Source organism: Oenanthe melanoleuca, chromosome 2, assembly GCF_029582105.1.
Source record: "Oenanthe melanoleuca isolate GR-GAL-2019-014 chromosome 2, OMel1.0, whole genome shotgun sequence".
Lineage (NCBI taxonomy): Eukaryota > Metazoa > Chordata > Aves > Passeriformes > Muscicapidae > Oenanthe > Oenanthe melanoleuca.
The window spans coordinates 138,267,271-138,286,311 of record NC_079335.1 but is presented as its reverse complement, the minus strand read 5'-3'; the positions used below and the strand labels follow the sequence as shown (position 1 = coordinate 138,286,311).

Sequence of the window (19,041 nt, the reverse complement as noted above, 5' to 3'; positions counted from 1 at the left end):
TCATCTCTAATTGAAGATCTAGCTGTGTTAATTGATTTTCATTTGCATTAATATGTAGCCTTTGAAGTAGCTTTTCTTAAGAGTTACCTTGTCAGGCTCAGCCTTCTGTTAACAATGGCTCTGGTCGACAGGCTAACACTAAAATAGATCTAAGAATGCCAATTTCTAACACTGACTTTTACTTTTGCATTTTTATATGCTACATTTAAATACAGCTTAATGTGCTCAACTCATCCTATAAAATGCTACTTCAGACTCCCACTGCTAAATCCTGAAACAGTGCCTTAGGGCTACACTACCTTGCAGTACTCTGAACATAGCCTCAGTAAAGATTTCTTCCTGTTCTCTAGCTTGTGGGCCCAAATAATCCACAAATCTTAGCCATAGGACATGGGTAGACTGCTCATGATGTAATATAAAATTAGGAGGCCCTTTGTTACCATTTGTGTTGTTTTGTAGGTGAGGTAATTTAGATATTCAAGGTCTTTTTTTACTTTTGGGCTGAATGTCACTTTTTTGGTGAAGTTTGAGGAAATAGGTGACCATTAACCTGGTGCCAAGAAAATACACAGTCTTTTAAAGGTGACCTTTTGAGAAGTGGTAATAAGAAAACAATTTTAAGGCCAAAGCTTATAAAACAAACACTGAATTCTGGCTTTTATGTGCTGTTTAAAGACAGTGTTTATGAGGATTGCTCCCTGCAAATCCTGCACAATGCAAAGAACATTCCTCAGCCTGCATCCTGCAAGAGGACTCTGAAAGAGGCCAAGTGCCACTGCTCATCAATTTATGAATAAGTTTATACAATCTTTGTGTGTGTAGTTGCAAATTTGCTGCACAGAAGGCTGGCATCTCTCCAAAATAACTACATCAGCTCGACATCTAGTGAGCCACAAGGTGCTCTGCCCTGGCCAGAGTGGGAGGTGTCCAGTGCCCTGGCTGAGGTCTATCCAGGAAGAGAGTTTGGGGAAGAGAATTGCAATGCAGAACTCTCTCCTGAGACACCCAGATAAGAACTAATTTTTGGAATAAACCCCAGTGCTGAATGCTTGCACCAAGTTGCCCACATGAAGGTGAGGTGGTGACACAGGACCTGGGAATGCCTGTTCCTGCTGTGCTCTGGGGAGCTGTGGTGGCCTCCCTGTGCTCCACTGCCACTCTGCCAAACAGTGGCAATGGCAAAGCACCAAACCTCTCTGTGCAGCTACACAGGGCAGAACACCCTGCTGTTTCAGAAGGGTTGACACTGGGAGAAATAATTTCTCTAGTTTTCTGCATGGAAGGAGTGCTGGTGATGAGATAAATAAACTTGATGAGCTCAGAGCATGGAAAAGGAAACTTTATAGACAAGGGAGGTGTATATATTGCTAAATCTGAGTTATGGTGGGCTTAGAGGATGAGCCATGGTGGAAGGAAACTGGCCTGAATCTCAGACAGTGTTTCCATGAGTCAGAGGGACAAAATATGTCAAAGGGAAGGTAGTTTCTCTCCACTGTGACAGACTCTGAATTTCCCTTATAAGTCTGTCCAGAGGGCTGATGGACTTAAGAGAAATGCATAGATCTTTGATATTTTGCCCAGACTTTCACATTTCTTCTGCTGTAGGAATAAGAAGTAGAGACATTTGGAAATTCTGATTTTATATATGCAGCCATGTGAACTGTTACCTGCAAATCTGGCACACACATCCACACTGTGTGCTGTGGGAAGCCAGCAGGGAGGAGATGCTCAGTGCTGGGCTGGCTTTGGGGCACCTGGAAACCTTGTCACCAAAGGGGACACACAGAGCCAGTGTCCCTGAGGCACCAAAGGGGTGCTGCAAATGCCACCCCTGCAGCTGGCAGGTATCACCTGAACACACATCAGTCCTGAACATTTCTGGGGGTCAGAGACAGAATGCAGTGCTGAGCCTCCCTAATGTTTGGTTACTGTGTTTAGATCCTCAAAGAAGAGCTGAGCTCTAGGGACATCCTTATTTCTTTTCCCCTAAATGTGTGTTTGTGTGTGTGTGTGTGTGTGTGTGTGTGCATATGACAATTTTCCTTCAAACATTTGTCAGCTCCCAAACAGCCACTGCAGAGACTCCCATTAGCAGCAGCATTAACCTTGCACTGACCTTGTAATAAGCAAGGTAAGAGCTAGTCCTGCATCCAGCCTTAGTGCAAGACACAGAGATGAAAAGAGGTTTAATTTGGCCCATTGAATGAATTTTGCTGTCACAAAAAGCCGAAATTCTCTTAGGGCTGTAATGCCTGTGTCAACATAAACGTTTTAATGTAGGTTATGATTAGCATCAAGAAAACATTAAATGTCATAATTTTTTCCCCAAACAGATGATTATTTTCAAAATTATTTCTCCTGTGTTATTGCTACTTTTTTGCAAATGTATACAATGCATGTTACAGATGAGAATGAAGGTCAAAAGGTGTTAGTTAATGAACGATGGGTTTAAAATGTGGTTTAATCCTAAATCCTATGGCACTGAGAGCCTGAAGTCACTCCAGGCTCACAGGCTCTCCAGGCTCACTCACTCACTGCACTGTGAGGCTCACTGGAGTCATGTTGTAAAAGCTGACACTCTCTTGTGGTTTATTTGGGGACTCACACACCCCAGACTTTAAATTTACACATATAAATGCATAGGTTTTAAAGCCAGAAGGAACAACCAAGACCTAGTGTGACCTGCTTTATAACAAAGTTGCTGAATTTCACCTCATAATTCCCTGCCTGAGCCAAATAAAATGACTATTCATACCAGCAGAGCTTGTGCTTTAATTCAGTGAGGGAACAGGTACAATACCAGGTTGTTTATCCTGAGATCTCTACAAAGCCACAGAACCCAAATAATGCATACCAAGCATCAAATTCTCTCAAAATTGTGGGGATAGTAATAAAAATGGCTAAATGTCTTTGAATAACAAATAAATCTGATTAAACCACTCTCTGCTTATAGCTTTCCTGTGAGCAAGAGAGAACATAAATTGTTAGATACATGATTTATAGAATATTATTCGCTTTTCTCAGTAACTGAGCATTCTTGAGTCTTTGATATTCTGATAGCAATGCCCTTTGCAAATAATGCAAAATGATGTATATTTTAGCAGCTACTGGCTAGATTCTCAAGAGGAAACATTCTCTAATAGCACAGTGCTCCTGAGGGACTTTTACAAGCAATAAAATCCAAAGCATACAAGTGAGATTTTTTTTTTGGTCAAATCTTGCTTATAGAAATATGAATTTCAGCTTCAGAGATCTCTTTTCTTTTCACTACAAGACAGGCTCAGATAATGTGCAACCAGATTCCTGCATCCTGCAGACATTTAAAGAGTCTGTTATTTATGTGGTAGGGCAAATATTTGCAGTCTGGAAGTAGGCACAGACACCACCCACTGACCTCTCCAGTGGGGCAGGAGTGGGAAAGGGCCCTCATAGGGAAATCTCCTTTTCCACTGAACTCCTTTCCTGCCTCTGCTCTCAGTGACCAGAGGGGAAGAAGGCAGAAAACAGTCCTATATGTGCAGAAACAAAGTACAGGTGAAGAAACCTTTGATTTCTCCCCCTTACATGAGAGGAAAATAATGATAAAAAATTATCATAGATGGCATCTAATGTGGTAAAAAAAGTATAATGTAGATTTTCTTAGCCTCTTTTTTTAACAGCACCCTACTGATGAGAGTAAACATAGGCTTTTGAAAGCAGGGAATAATGATTGTTGTTTTTCCTTTTTTTTTTTTTTTTTTTTTTTTTACCCTATAAAAATACCAAGCTCATTTGAATTACATTGAAAAGAAATAATTAAAAATACAGTTTTTCTTAAAATATTGAATAATATTGCCAATGATGAGAGCTGTGATTTTTTTTTTATCTTGGAAAAACTTTGTGGTAGATTCTTTTTTCTTCAGACTTCAACCCTGTTTAAATGTGTGTCACCAATGAAAAGATTCACTCAAAGGATTCACTTAGCAGATGTGCTTGGAGAAAACCCAACTCCTGAGACTGTGCATTACTGTCAACATCCCCATCAACAGGAAATGTAATAGTGTTTGCAAAGCTGATATTTAATTCACTGGCTAATGACATTCAAAACCACAGAGAGTGCAATATTTCTATTCTTGAACTTAAAATTATTTAATTTTTTGAGTCCATATGAGTCTGAATTTGGAAAACTCAACTGCATATACATGCAGTGGAGGAGATCCACCAAACACAGTTTGGGTTTTCTGTTATCTCTTTATGAATAAATGAAAAGATTACAGCAGAAGTTGCTCTTTATCCTTCATGCAAGCACAACATTTGTGATGATTACACTTAGCAGAGGGTGGATTTTGTGAGTCTGATAGTACTTCCATTTGCTGGTTCACTTCTACATTTTTGTGACAAAAAGGCAGGCTTTGCTAAGTGGGCAGACTTAACTTAGCTTTGGTAGATCATCCAGTTAAAGCTAACAGCATTTGGATTAAACAAAATTTCTATGATTTTTTTTTTTTTTGAAAGATTATGTCTATGTTGGCCTCTAATAATTGGGCCAAATTTTTGCCTGATGTAATTTAACTGAGTTCTTAGGCATACATACTAAGGCTGCAATAACTGTATAATCAAGCACACACATCTTGATTTTGGTTTTGTGTTAGCCATGACTTGCTATTAGTTAACACCCTAAACTGAGAATAGTGAATGTGTTTATTTTATTTGCCACCAGGGAATAATTATGAAATACTTATTACATGGAAATTATTCTACATAAATATATTCTGTATTTACAGGACAGAGCAGAAACCCACAGAGGGGGCTGTGACATAAGAGCTTTTCAATGACATTCAAAATACTAGAAATATTCCTGGTGGCTTTTAGGGCACTTTATTCAATTGGGTGCAGACGAGCTAAGTTTATCTGTATGATAGTTGGTTTGCAAGTTTTGGGGTAAATGATCCAAGAACAGCAAAGTGGATGTATTTTATTTGCACAGTGAAATTCTATTGGCAAAAAAACCCTGCAAAGACAGTTTTATATTTTTGTCACACTGTAATAAGCAACTAACGACCCACAGAGAATTTGGGAAAATGCCCTATTTACATTCCCTCCTATTTATGTGCTCTGCTTTTGCATACAAAGGAGGGCTTTGTTTCTGCAGGGCTCGTCAGCACCTGCTGGCTGCTGGTCACCACAATCCTCTGGGGCATCGAGGTGCCGCATGCAGAGACCTCTGCCATGCATCTCCACCGTTACCTGGCGATTTTGTCAGTGCAGGACATGGTGATGAGCTGCTCTCCCAGCAGGACGCCGTCCCACGTCTGCGCCGCGCTGTGGCACCGCACGGGAATGGTCCCTTCCCCGGACTCGATCTTGGTCCGCAGGTGCCCCCGGTATTTCCTCACTATGTGCTTGCTGCTGGTCACTGGGCAAGACAAACACAACAATGACAATACTGAGTATTTTTCAAAAGGACCTGAGAGGCTGTGTTGATGCCATAGCTTGCATTTGCAGAACCACCTGTGAAGGTCCTTTAAACTGGATAAAAATTAGATAACAGCCCAAGAAGTGCAGAAAAAAAGGTGCTCCCTGTCTGGTTTTCTTTTCACATCCATCAAAGCTTACACAAAGCACACACTGAGCTCATGCTCACCTTCTATTTTTCTTATATATTTAAAAAGAAGAGACGTGCCCTGTCTTTTTAAGAACCGGTACAATATCTCATTTTAGGATTGAGTTGTGATGGATAAATATTTGAAAAATCTTGGTTCAATGAGTGTCATCAAGGACTCAGCTACATGATGCAGACCCGTCCAATAGTTTACTGTGATATTCAGTGACATTTCCCAAATAATTTCAGAAGTGAGGTTTTGATTTATTATCTAAAATTTCACTGAAAAGTTCTGAAATTCTAAAGGTTTATACTCTGGATCAAAGGCAAATCAAAACTTGCTAGTTGTTCATTGCTGGCTGAAACTCTTTCTACAGTCTCCCTCAAGTGAGGTACTTTCCTGCCTTGTGTTGTACCAAGATCTTTTATCACTTCTGTGATATTATATATTTGAGTGCAAGGCAGAGGCCCCTGGGTGGCACAGGGCAAGCAGCTAAAGCACTTGTCCTGTGCCATGATGAACTGAGTCCTGCAGATATGCAGTCAATACAGTAGATAATGACATTTGAAAAGCACTTCACCTTCATTATTATGAAAAGAGAAAAACTGAAGTTCATTATCTAAATCACTCTTACACTCTTTACACTGCTACTTTATCCCTGGGTATTTTGGCTGTAAAAGAACAGGAAGGAGCAGCAAGGGAATCCTCTGGGTCTGCTTACTGCCTCACCCTCGGATGGTTTCACTGGGGTCACCTCCCTGAACAGATCTTCCACAGTTTCCCTCTAGGCCAAGTGAAAATAATGAAAGACAGTACATGATGGCCTCTGCATTCAAGGAAAAGGAGTGCTGCATTTACAGACATGACATTGCCCATTGTCCTGTGTATTTTTCCATGCCAGCTCCTCATCTGGACCAGAAGGCTTCTCCTTGTGAAGGTGATGCTCCTCAGTCCTCAGCAGGCTGTGGGGCTGGCTGAGTGCTTCTGCCACTGAGTAACACCAGTGTGTTAAGGTTGTGGGGCTGATGGCACCTCTGGCTGTGAGCAGCTGGCTCTGTGCACGATCCCCAGTGCTGCTGGAAGCACTGACTGGCTGCTGCCAATGGTGGTTTGGAAAACAGGAGAGAAATAATAAATTGCTTCAGCCTGTTGGGATTAGCAAAGGCAGCAAACATGTAAAGCAGCAAAGTCAGCTGTGACCTGCCAACACATGGGCCCCCAGCAATCATTGCCTCTTCTCTCCATTCCTGCTTTTTTAGAATTTAGGATGGGTGTGTGAGTGTCAGCAGAGGGCTGGGAAAGGTATCAAATGGATTGCATGGCCATGACCAAAACTGGTTTGCACCCCAACTCAATCTCCATCATATAAAAAATATAGTTTGGAAATATTGTTAAAGTAATGCTGCTACAGCATCTGAGTTTGGGAAGGAGTGGTTGTTGCACTGCCATCCTCATTAGCAGCTAAGTCATCCCAGCAGCAGGGGGTGTGGAGGGTCCTTGTGCACAGTTGTCAGCACCTCACAAATCAAGACACTGCAGTAATCACCTGACTGGGAGTATTGTGCCTTTTCAGACTTGGGTTGTGGGAGAAACTGGGAACAGCCAATGGAGAAACAAAAAAATTTAATAAGCAAAAATGATAAAGTGTCTGAAATCTCTCAGATCCTCTGTTCTCAAATTTTCTGGTTGTGCCAACACTGTCAGAAACCATTTCCAAGAGCATGTGTGCTGATCCCTTGCACATCCCTCTTGTCTGGGATGCTAAGTGCAGCATCATTCAGAGGATGTTCTTTGGACTGTAGTAGCTATCTGGGAACTGCTCCATATTTTTCCTGGGACACTGCAAGGAAACATTTTTTAAAAACATGAAGCAATGGTGAGCAGGATTTTTTATTATTAAACCACAGAGTTGTAGGAAAGGTACCATGAAATTTAGACAACAAAAGTAGAAAGTGATCACTTCTGCTTAGCAAACACATCTAGCTGGAAAACAGTGAGAAATGTCTACCAAAACCACTTTGCCTTTGTCTGCACATACTGAGAACTGATGGCACAGCAGAGCAAGATCTCTGCCAGGGAAGCAGTGAAGAGTGACTCAAGAGGCTATTGTGTTTTGGCTGGTGGAAAGTGTAACTTTAAGCTAACCAGTTCTCTTTTCCTAAGCTTTCCCACAGGTATAATGAAGATAATGATGCTTCCTTCTTATGCAAATTCATTTAAAGGTACTGCTCAACAACTATTTATGAAAAACAGATGCTACCCTTCCAGGAAAGACCTACCACAGGAGTCCACCTGCTGGAAATCCCTCAGGATAAAATGATTTTTCACTGTTTCCTTCTCCAACTTTTAAGAAAAATATTTTCTCTTGCTACACTTTTCCCATTTCTCATCTCTCTAGATTCTCCTCTCTTTCTCAGCTCCTGCTCTGAGCCTCCCCTGTGGGTGCCTTAATCTCCTAGATTATTCTCTTACTCAAGCAATTCAGCGTGTTGATACACCCCCATTTCCCATACATACAAAGAGAAATGTAACTGCTGGGGAATTTTAGTGACTGCAGTATAAGATGAGCAGCCCATCTTTTATGTGGCTTTGATTTCACTACATAAATGTTACCTCAGTGAGGGGCAAAGCATCCCACAATATGCTGACAGAGATAAGGAGTGAGTTCAGGGGAAAAAAGCAGCAGGATTGCAAACAGCTGTGGGGCAGCTGGAGAATTTAAAGCATATACCAACATTTTTTAGGGAGAGGGATATGAACGACTTCTGTAATTTTGGAGGGATTGTTTATTTAATTTGTCAGTTGTCTATCTGATCTTCTCAGGACCGAAGGAAGTACAAAAGCCAAGCACTCTACATCTGGCTGTTCTCACAGCATCTCAACCCTGGACTGCAAGTTCCAGAAACTGAACAATAAAGTTTCTAAAAAGCACTTGAAGTGTGCAAGTGCACTGATAGTCTCAGTTTGTGAATGCTCATTGACTCAGCCATGTGTCCAGCTTTGCTCCCTGTCCCTGCCCAGGTGCAGCTGAGCAGCCGGTGCTGGCTGATAGGATTCAGCATTTGTGGCCAGTGTACACTCACCCCAGGACACACTCTCACAGCTCTGATAAGGGGTTTTAGCTGCTCAGCTGCTATTAAATTCAGTAAATAGGGTGTGACTCAAACCTCACCGTGCTGCCTGTCTCAGGCTGCTCACATTGCTGGGGTAGTAGGGACACATGCTCCAAAAGAACATCTGTGGCATTTATACAAAATACCAAAAACCCAAAGCTCTGAGTGCTTTCAGATTGCCAATGATTAAATAAATCCAAATCTGCAACTAGAACACACTGAGTTTTTTTTAGCATGCATTAAGTAGCACAGAAAGATATAACCAAAGGAAAAGATGAGGCTGTGTGAGTTTTGCACTGAAGCTGCAGACAGACTCCAGCACATAAGCTGCTTGTCAGCAGTAAAATACACGGTCCACTTGCTGGCACAGCCTGCTACGGATCACTTTAATGCAGTCTCAGAAATATATTTATTTATGCATCTTAAAGTCACAAACTACAGCCTACTGCTGTTCTGCTGTTCAGTATGATCAAAACATCAGTGACTATAAGCATTTCTGATCTTCGCTGTGCTGGTTCTCCAACTGCTTAATCTCAGCTAATTGCAGGGGAGAAGGCGTCTGTGGATGCCACTTCAACAAGAACAAAATGTCAATTCAAACCAGAATTGGAAAGGACAAATTTAAAAATCATTTGGAGTGGATTTATGATGTGTGCTACACTCAGAAGTGGAAATTACTCTTGAGAGTTCCTAGGATAAAAAGGTGCTGGATTAATTACTGGATTAGAAATGTACACAGACAGGTGCCTTGTATTTAAAATCAGTGAAACCCTCTGATTTCAAGCCTCAGCCCTTATTTTCATATTTGCTCCAGGACCAGTTCTAGCTCAGAAGGTAATGAAAAAAGCCACTCCATATTTATTATTTAGTTAAAGAGTGAAGAGGAAATGGATGGTGATTAAACAGAATCACACGAGTAGGGATCTGTCTGAAATTTTGCATGACTGCCTCGGAGGTTCATTTTCTGTTTCCCTGCTTCAGTGGAGGCTGTTCTTTCTTCAGGAAAGAAGAAATAAAACAGCCTATCTTGTATTTTTTCAGTGCTGGACCCTCCCCTCCTCAGCATGGTTTGTAAAGCTTCCTTAGAGCAGTGTGAGACAAAGGGGTGGAAAGAAGAGTGTTAACATTTGACTGCCTTTGTATTTTGATGGTTATTAGAGATGCATTTTCCTCAAGCAGATGCTGACTAAATGTACAACATTACTATTTCTGGAAGTACTGAAGTGAGAATCACAGCACAGTGAACACTTTGGATGTGTCTGCTCTGCTGGGCAGGGTGGCTGGTCAGATAAATCCCTGTTGCACTGTGCTTTGTGCAGAGACCCAGGCTGAAATGCCATGGGCCAGCTTCAGAAAACAAGAAACTTTAGGAAATAAGTCTGAATTTGTGAAAAGAAGGGTCTACAAAGCTGCCCCTGCAGTGACTTCAGGGATGTGTCCTTCCCAGAAGGGAACACAAGACTCTGTCTTGTACAGGTTAAACAGAATAAAAGCATGTTGAGACCAATCCCTAAAAGTCAAGATATGACTTTTAAATATAAGCTGTGAGGGATATTGCACCTGAAGGCACCCTAGGAGAGATTTGCTTGCTCCCAGAGCCATGTGGCATCCACCATGCTGTAGCAGATTTGAATTCAGATTTATGGTTTGGACAATACCATTAACCCTATATACAAATAAAAATGCTGAATATATACTTTATATAACAATGGTGCAAACCTGGGACACCTGTAACTTTTGGAGCTGAAATTAACATAGGAGATTGAACTTCTTTACCTTTTCCCTTCTCCCTGCTTCTTTCTTGGCTGAAACACTGTTTCTGGACAGTAGTCCCTAACCTGAGAGAATCTATGACCTGATAAGATGTGTTCCCTTTGGCATATTATTATTTCTTCTTTTCACTAACCTTCAAATAACAATTTTCACTCCTTTTACTTCCATAATTTTTAATCTGCCAATAGTTTCTAGTGATGTAGTGACAAGGTGTGATAGCAAAGTCAATTTGCCTATCCATAGATTATCAATATGTGGCATTTAATCCAGAAGCAGAGTGAAAACTTGAAATTTAAATCCACAAGAGCAGAAGGGAAACGAATGCATTATATTTCCTTATCTGCTTTAAGTACATAATAATTATCATATTAAAGTTTATCAGTGAGTGTTTTAATGAAAGCTTTTCATTTTGGTCCCTCAAAATGCCTCCATATATGATTACTGAGGGGGGAAATTTCATTTGTTGCTATAACATAGCACTTTTACATGAGTTTTTATTATTTTTGTAACTTAATATGAAATGTATTGAAAGTTCCTCCTAGGGAGATGTGCCAAAATACCTTCATTGAACCTGTGCTAGAGCACAGAATGACACACTAACACATGAAATCTATTTTAGCATCAGACTAACTTCTAAGTAAGCCTGGACCCTCAGCAGGCTTTAATACCCTGAGAGGAAAAAAAATCTGAGAGAAGTAGCTCAAAGCCTACAAACAGGTTTTCTCTAATGTCTGTCTTCGAGGAATGCCTGGGATCAAAATATGAGTAACTAGTTAAAAGTCACTTTAAAACAATTCCTGGCAGCAAAGTCATGCACAGCTTCCTCTGAGAGTTATAAATGACTGTTCCAGGCAAGGAGGAATGAGCAGTACTGGGTCAGGTGTCAGGGAATTTCTTTGTGCCTCCTTACAAACCCAGGCTGTGGATCCAGCCTGCTCTGGAGTAGAAAAGCATTAGAATGTTGAAGCCAAAAGTACAAGATTTATCAGTGGGATTAAGATTCTGTGCATGTGGCAATCAAGGAAAATACAACTCAAACACTTCAAGATCATTATTTTTAATTACTAATTGCTCCTCTTGTCTAAATCAGACATGTCTCGCCGTGGCTTTGAAAACGCAGCTGCACGCACTGAGCAAAGTCTAGAGATCTGGCAAAGGGCTGTGGCAGGGCTGTGAACTCTCTGAGGAGAAGACTTCTGCCTCTCAAGGCTCCACCAGGCTTGTCACCAGGCAGAGAGGGCCACTGGCTGTCTCCAGCAATGCTCATCTTTGTCAGTGTGCAGAGATGCTGCTCCTTCCCAGGGCAGCAGCTGGTCAAAGCCAGTGGCTGCAGAGTGGAGAGTGAGATGCTGCATCCATCAGAGACCAGGGGGAACCAGCTCTTCACCCATGGCCTAAGCTGTGCATCATTGTATCTTTCTTTCTTTTTTTTTTTTTTTTTTTTTTTTGTTAATGAGGAATGCTTTCTCTTAGAGCTCGAGATCTTTTAAATAAATATACTTTGTGTGAAAAATATATCAACATCACTGGAATTGCCTATTTGGTGACAATTCTCTCTCCTGCCATGTTTTAATCAAGAAGTTTACACAAACATAATGAGAATGTGTTATTCATCATAACCCTCTTTCTTTTATCAACAAAACATGCTGCTATTTATGTGGCTTTGGGATTTTGTTGCAGTTGGGAAATTGAAGTCTTCAAGGATGATTTAAGGAAAATGTTGTGGAAGAAGCCAGCAAAATATGAAAACAGAAAATGAACCCCATGAGACAGAAACAATCTGTCAATAATGCTGACAGATTTTCAGCCACATTGTGGTTGGTATGAGTCTAGAGAGGCTGTGGCTCCTGATGCATCACCAGACAGATTCTAATTCAGCTTCTGGAGCTCTGAAGTGCTATGGTCTTTGGCTGAAGAAATTAAATCTTGATCACCAGAAAATGGCTCCTATTGGCCCTTAAATCTGTGGATTAAATTTGCTAAATAATTCTGACTAATTTTATAGTAGTACATAGAATATACGTTTTCCATTTCAGTATTCTACTCAGCACTAACTACCCTTTCTCAGAGCTGTGATTGCTGGATCCCTTTTATTCCTATTTTACAGATATAGAAATTACCAGAGTGAGGTGACTTGCCCCAGACTGGCTAGAGAAGGCAGCTTGCAGAATCATGGTAAGAATTAAATTGTTTGCTACTCATACAGATGTCCTCAGATTTCTCTCCTAAGACTCTAAGAAACTCCCTAGAAGTCTAAGAACTTCCAGAAGTACTACAAAGATCTTAACTGGTCCTGGAGCTGCCTGATAAGCTCTCTAAAACTCAGCCTATGAGTTTTAGCTGTAATTCCCACCAGTGGAAGGGCAAATCAGACTAAATTAGATCGGAGTGGGTGTAGTTTTCACCTACAGAGATTTCTCCCAACTATGGTTTGATATTTTCCACCCAAAAAATCTGTGCCTTATTTAGGTGCATATTCCTAGTAGGCTAGGGGATGTTGGGGTGGAATGGGGGAATGTCCAGGAGCGTGTGGTCAGTTTTTCCCTGCTGCAAAGGTCTTTGGAGACACCACCATTCCTTGAGCTGGACAAATCTGGGGACAAGGAGCTTTTCTTGGTGAAATTTTCTACTACTATTCTGAAAACTTCTCAGGCATGGTCTTTTGCTGATTAATGTAGCCTTTTTATCACATCTGAACATTGCATCCAAATGCAGTGTTTTACAAAGCAGCAAAACCCATAACAAAGCAGAACCAATAAATACAGTGCAATGCCCTTTGGCAATTCAAGCATTCTGTTAAAATTAGAATCTGATTATAGCTGTGGAAACCTGTTTTCCTGAATCCTAACAAACACATTTTGCTTTACATGAAAGCTTTTCAAAGCTGTGGCCAATGCTGGCTCTGAGCAATCCATAGTTTTCAGAATATTCTTTCTCTTTTCCTGGATAGACACACACTGCACTGACATACACTTCTAAAAATCTTATTTTCTACTTTAAACTCCCCCTGAAACAACAAAACTCAAATAAGCAAAAGCAGCCAAGAATATCACAAGGAGAAGGAATTGGGACATTTTCAATGCATTGTCAAAGGCAAGGAGTTTTCTCATGATGTGTCAGTTCTGACAAAGTTTTAAAACAGAGATTTTAAAAAGGGAGCTGTCTAGCTCAGCTGAGAGGGAATTCACTGATCCAGGACTTGAGAGACACAGATTCAAGTTTTTATTTGATTCCAAGTGGCCTTGAATGAAAAAGCCTACCCTGAACTAGGCATGGGAGGAAATGAAATAGGGTTTTCCTACCCCCTGTTACTGATGACCAGGAGATAAGAGAAATATGTGATCCCAGTTTCACACAATTATTTTCTTTGAAATTTTGCCTGACAGGTTTTGATTTCTTTCCAACCAGTCAGTACTTTGAGACCTGAAAACTATCCATGAAGTGAAGCTGCTATTCACCAGTCAGCTTTAGCAAAACTCCACTATGAACCCAACTACCCAGCCTGGTGGAGATTCATAATGGAATATAAAGCAACAGCAAACTTTTACAGGTTGATTAATTGTACAGAAAGTTTCAGGAGTCCTGTGTAGTGAAATGAGAGCCTCTTTCCAAGGTGCATCCTGGGCTCCAGCATGATAATACCAAAAATAAAACCATGAGTGCTTTCACAGCTCTCCTAAGCCTGGACACCACTGGTTTCTCTGGCAGGTTTATGGGCTAGAACAGACCTTTGGGATTGGCATGACAGGCCATGTAAGAAATCAGACCACTCCTTTGGGTTACCAAAAGTGATGGGATTTCCAGAACATGTGCACCATATATTTCCACATCCTCTGGCACTGCTGCTCTGGGCAATGGGTCCATCTGAGCAGCAAGATGGTGCAGCTGCTGCTTCTGCAGCTTTTTCCTCAGGTGACATCAGAAGGGCTCATGATTCACAGCAAAGGGCTTGGGCCAGTCACTGTGTCCATTCTGGTACCTCTGACAGGAGCTTCCCCCCTCTTTTCCATTCTCTCCCTTCCCTGCAGCCTTGGATGAGCAGGGAGTGAGTAGGAGAGGCTGGAGGAGGAAAAGCTCCTTGCAGCACTGGAGATGGCTCCAACCAGTGCCTGCAGGTCCTGTGTGGGTGCTGTGCATTGGAGGAAGCACAGGGGCTTCACTCATCCTGAGAGTTTCCCCACCCCTCACAGGCTTTATGTTGCTGTCTCTTGCCCACTTCCCCATCATAGCTGAACATCACAGATCCACTCTCCCTCCAAATTTCACATCCACACTGTGCCCCTCCTGTCCCAGGGTCCCACTGATAACTCTCAGACACACATTCTTCTCCTGAAATCCCTTTGCCCACCTTCCCCAGAAGAAGAAAGCTCTCCCACAGTGCCAGCATGGATTTATTTTAGATGCTAGAAAGAAATCTTTGAACTGTCTGCAGCATCACTTCCACACCTGGAAAGCCCTGAGCTAAATCAGAGCACTGCTCAGACCTGCAGTGCTTGTGTGGACAGGGGACCACAGCTGGGCTGGGCTCTGCTCTCATCTTTGCCCATCCTGACCAGCACACCTCACCTCTGCTCCCAGCCACAGGTGAAGTGTGTAAGTGAGGGAGAAAATTAAGCAGAGGGAACTGTCCTGTGACCATTCTCTCCTTCCCAAGCTAACTTGAGTGAAAGCAGTCACACTGCAACAGCATTTCATGAGCCTGGGAAGATCAAGTTAGAAAACAGGGCAATTACCTATAAACCTAATGCTTGCCAACAGTCTTGAGCAGGAACAAAAGCTCCTTGACAGAGAACTCAAGTCAGCTGTGGAAAGTTGCTGCATTTCCTCTGTGTTTACTTTGGTAAATTGAGACTGGATCAGTGGCACAAGCAGAAGGGACCATTGCTTGCATGGAACATGACCTCAAAGGAGGCTGACAAAGGTGCTGTGCTCATACCTGAACCCAAACCTTTTGGATAAGACCAAGTCCAGTGTTAATGAAGTGAAAGGACAATTTCCTTCCACCTTCTTTAATACTTATTCCCTAGCCTGTGAAGTAATGCAAGAGCCTCTTGCTGTATCTGCAATTTCTGCAGCATCCTGTATATGACAAAGCAATCTGGGCTGACCGCAATAATTCATCCAGAGCTGGGATTATTTCTCCTGAGGCAGTATTCAGCACTACAGCCTACAGTGGTGTATGCATTTTTTTTTAGTTTCCTGTTACTTCTGGGCATGGTTCTCTAGGATAATTTTCTTCTGAGATCCCCCAAGGTATTGTTCTGCTCAGTCATATGAAAAATAGGAAAATAATGCACCTTCATCCCAGTTCCACAGATGGGCCATTCATCAGCATAAAATCAACTTTATAGCCTAGGAGGAAGCTGCTCCATGCACCAAATAGCTAGGAATTTCCAAGATGGTTTCACAAGCTGCATCAGATCAGCAGCTGTGACAGAGAGATGCGATACCGGGGAGCACTTGTGCAATGGGGAACAAAAAATACTGTCCAAGTCCAAGGGATGACCTATGGTTATCCTCAATTTTTATAATGGGAAATTAATCATTTTGTTAGAACCTGAATTTTCTTGTAGTTCCAGATACCTAATTTCTTTTCAGATCACTGAATTACTTAGATGCTTCTTGAAGTGCTTTCCCCTTTTATCATCTATTTACAAGAACAGAATTTGTCCATTTAACCAAACATGGGATTGGCAAAAGGAAGGCAGAGATTTCTTGCCCTTGCACATCCAGAAATGTTCACTAAACCCAATGGTTTGGGGAGATTCTAGCCCAGTTACTACCACAAGCATCCTCATTGTATTTCCATCCTGATAACTCCCTGCAGGACACTGAATGCTGAGTTCTGGAGCTGAGACTCTTACGACAGTTTTAGGAGATCATCAGACTCCTTAGAGGGTCTCTGTGTGAATCTGGCCTTCTCCAGCCAGTCTGGTCAGGATATGACTTTCAGGGATCTGGTTTGGGGATGACAAAACCTGGGTCAGCCTCATCTGAACACAGAGTGCTGAGTTACTGGTGTGAGCAGGGCACCCCTTCACAGCAGCCCTGGATCTGAGGGTTAACAGCATTTTTTCTGAGAATGGAATGTAAAATCCAGCAGCCAGAATCACAAGCAGGGAAAGCACAGGTCTTCCCAGTGAAAGCACACCTGAAGTAGAGAGCACTAATGTGTCTTCCTGGGTACTCTTCAGCTCCCCAACTCTCTGAAAACTGCAGTGCACATCTTCTCCTCATCACATCACCTACCAAGGCAATGATCTGGCTCACGTGGTTGCAAGCGGGTCCTGCTTAGATGAGAGTTCTGTCAAATGTGTGTGCATGAGAGCTTCAGCACAGCTGTAGGTTAATAGACAAGCAGGAGAAAAACCCCATGTGGAGCAGATGCAATGGTGTGTTTCAGACCTAAAGGAAGTGTGGGATAAAACAGGAGCTGGGCTATCAAGGAGTCAATGGCACAAGGCAATACAGCATGTTAGCAGGAGATAGAAAAGCAGCCCAGGGGAGGAGAACTGAGACAAGCCCTGGGGCAGATTCTGTTTGTCTCTTTGGCGATCCGTGTAGTGAAAAAGAGAGAGCACATATCTAGAAAAAAGATGGACAATGAGGTGAAATACTGCCAGGGAAGGTGTGGGGAAGTAGAGGATTTTTTTAGTTCAAACCTTCAAGCAATTAATTTTGCTTCTCAAGAGACTTAAAAAAAAAAAAAAAAAGGCCAACGAGTCAAGAAGCACTAAATCAGCTAGTATGGTGCTCTAGGAAATCAAGGGCTTGGTTATTTTGTGTTTTGTCCTAGATTTAGGGGAAAGTGAAAAATATGCAACAGATACTATAGGGTGAGCTGCCCCCAGGGCTCCACCTCAGGAGCTGGAGTGTGTGTGCCATAATGGGGAACAGCAGCCCCCTCAGGCCCTTCAGGAAACCCATGCTAACTTGATGCTGTGATACTGCCCTTGGGAGAGCTCAGGAATCCAGGCACACCTGGCTCAGATGTACATGAAGGGAGAAGGCACCAGAAAGGGAGATGTCCCAGGCTCCCTGAGCTGCAGCCCTGAAATGAAAGAGGGGAAGAAGCTGTGTCTGTGACGGAGCAATTAGAGTTGTGAGGACACCAGGAACGTGCTGCTTTTTTGTCATACAGCTGTGCTACAACCTTGAGGCTGACCTTGGAAAATGATGGAAAGGGTCTTGGGTAGGAGACTGACTGGAGAGAATGAGCCAGGACAAACCCAGAAAAAGCATCTGAAACTCCTGTGGCATTTCCCAAAGCTCTCATATTCCTGCAACACCACTGACCCTGGCTGGTCCCCTGTCCTGCTCTCAGCTGCTCTTGCCTCTTTCCTCTCAGCCTTTCCCCTACTCTCTCAGACTGTGCCTTCTCCCAAAGCTCTCACTTCACTTCCTGTAAGCTCATCCAACCTCCTGACCTTCAAGCACCAAAGAAGAGTTAAAAACCCCCTCCCTGCTCAAAGCAGCCTGGTCCAACTGGATTTTGTCTCTCTTTTAGAGCTTATCAACAAACAAGTCAGCTTACCTCTGATCCAAGAAGGCCACTTCTTCAAATGAAAGTATGATTTTATCTCTTTGTCCCTAATCTCTAACTTTCCTGCATGAAGCTGACATGGTTATGAGCTCCCTGGACCTCTCTGCATTGCAGCTGTCAGACCTGTACACGTCACAAACTTGGTACTCTGCTCTATCCAGTAAGAAGTAAACTGGGTTTCAAAAGCATGCCAGCTTATGTCCTCCCTCACCAGAACAAAGCTCATAAGAAGGAAATGTGAGACCTCCCTGAGGGTGCTGGAAAGACACGGTGGATAATAGGAAATTTTTGGAAGGAGATTTGAGAAGTGGATTTTACTCACTCCCTATATTGATAAAGGCTTATCATATTCCTTCTCAAAACCAGGAACCACATGGTGAGACACCGTTTTTAAATGTTAATGCATCTTTAGAGAATAATCAGTAACATTTGATGGCTTGTGCTAGCTCTAGGAGAGGTTTCTTTGTTGTTTAAGAAATGAAACAGCATTCATCTGGAGTTTCTTGTCATTACTGGATGAAAGAAAGGTTATTTCTTTAGGAAAAAAAAAAGAGGAAAGAGAAGATCTGAATGATAAACATTATAAAATACTTATCTTCCCAGATGTCTCTGGGATAATGTGAGCTGAAAGGAAATGCTTATCTCACTGAAGGACAGCTTTTGGCAACATGGCTTTCTACACAGTGCTAAATTATTTTAAGAGCACAGGACAAAGATAGAGGGATCTGTTTAAAAGAGTGAATTACGAGCCAGATGTAGCATCTCTTCAGGTCCTGCTACTGAATCACTGTGTAACCTTGGCTAAGCCATACAGACCTTTCTGCCTCAGCTTCTGCTTGGGAAAATAACTGGTAATAGCCAACAGGAAAATTATTTTCATGATTATCTACATGTTTACTGTCTGTGTCATGTAGTGCGTGATTATATATTTTTAACACGGCTGCTTGTATATCTTGTTACCTACAGAAGCATTCCCTCATTAGCTGGGAGATTTATCTGTCTTTGAAGAAATCCATGAGCCAAGCAAGGT

General features: G+C 42.1%; 1 protein-coding gene across 1 annotated transcript in view; it reads right to left on the bottom strand.

The window, feature by feature from the left end:
* Positions 1-19,041, bottom strand: part of ADARB2 (adenosine deaminase RNA specific B2 (inactive)) — a 299,653-nt gene that overhangs the window by 15,309 nt on the left and 265,303 nt on the right. The window contains exon 7 of the mRNA XM_056485576.1: positions 5,227-5,395. Coding sequence (XP_056341551.1) covers positions 5,227-5,395 — 169 coding nt within the window. The remainder of the gene's footprint in view (positions 1-5,226; positions 5,396-19,041) is intronic.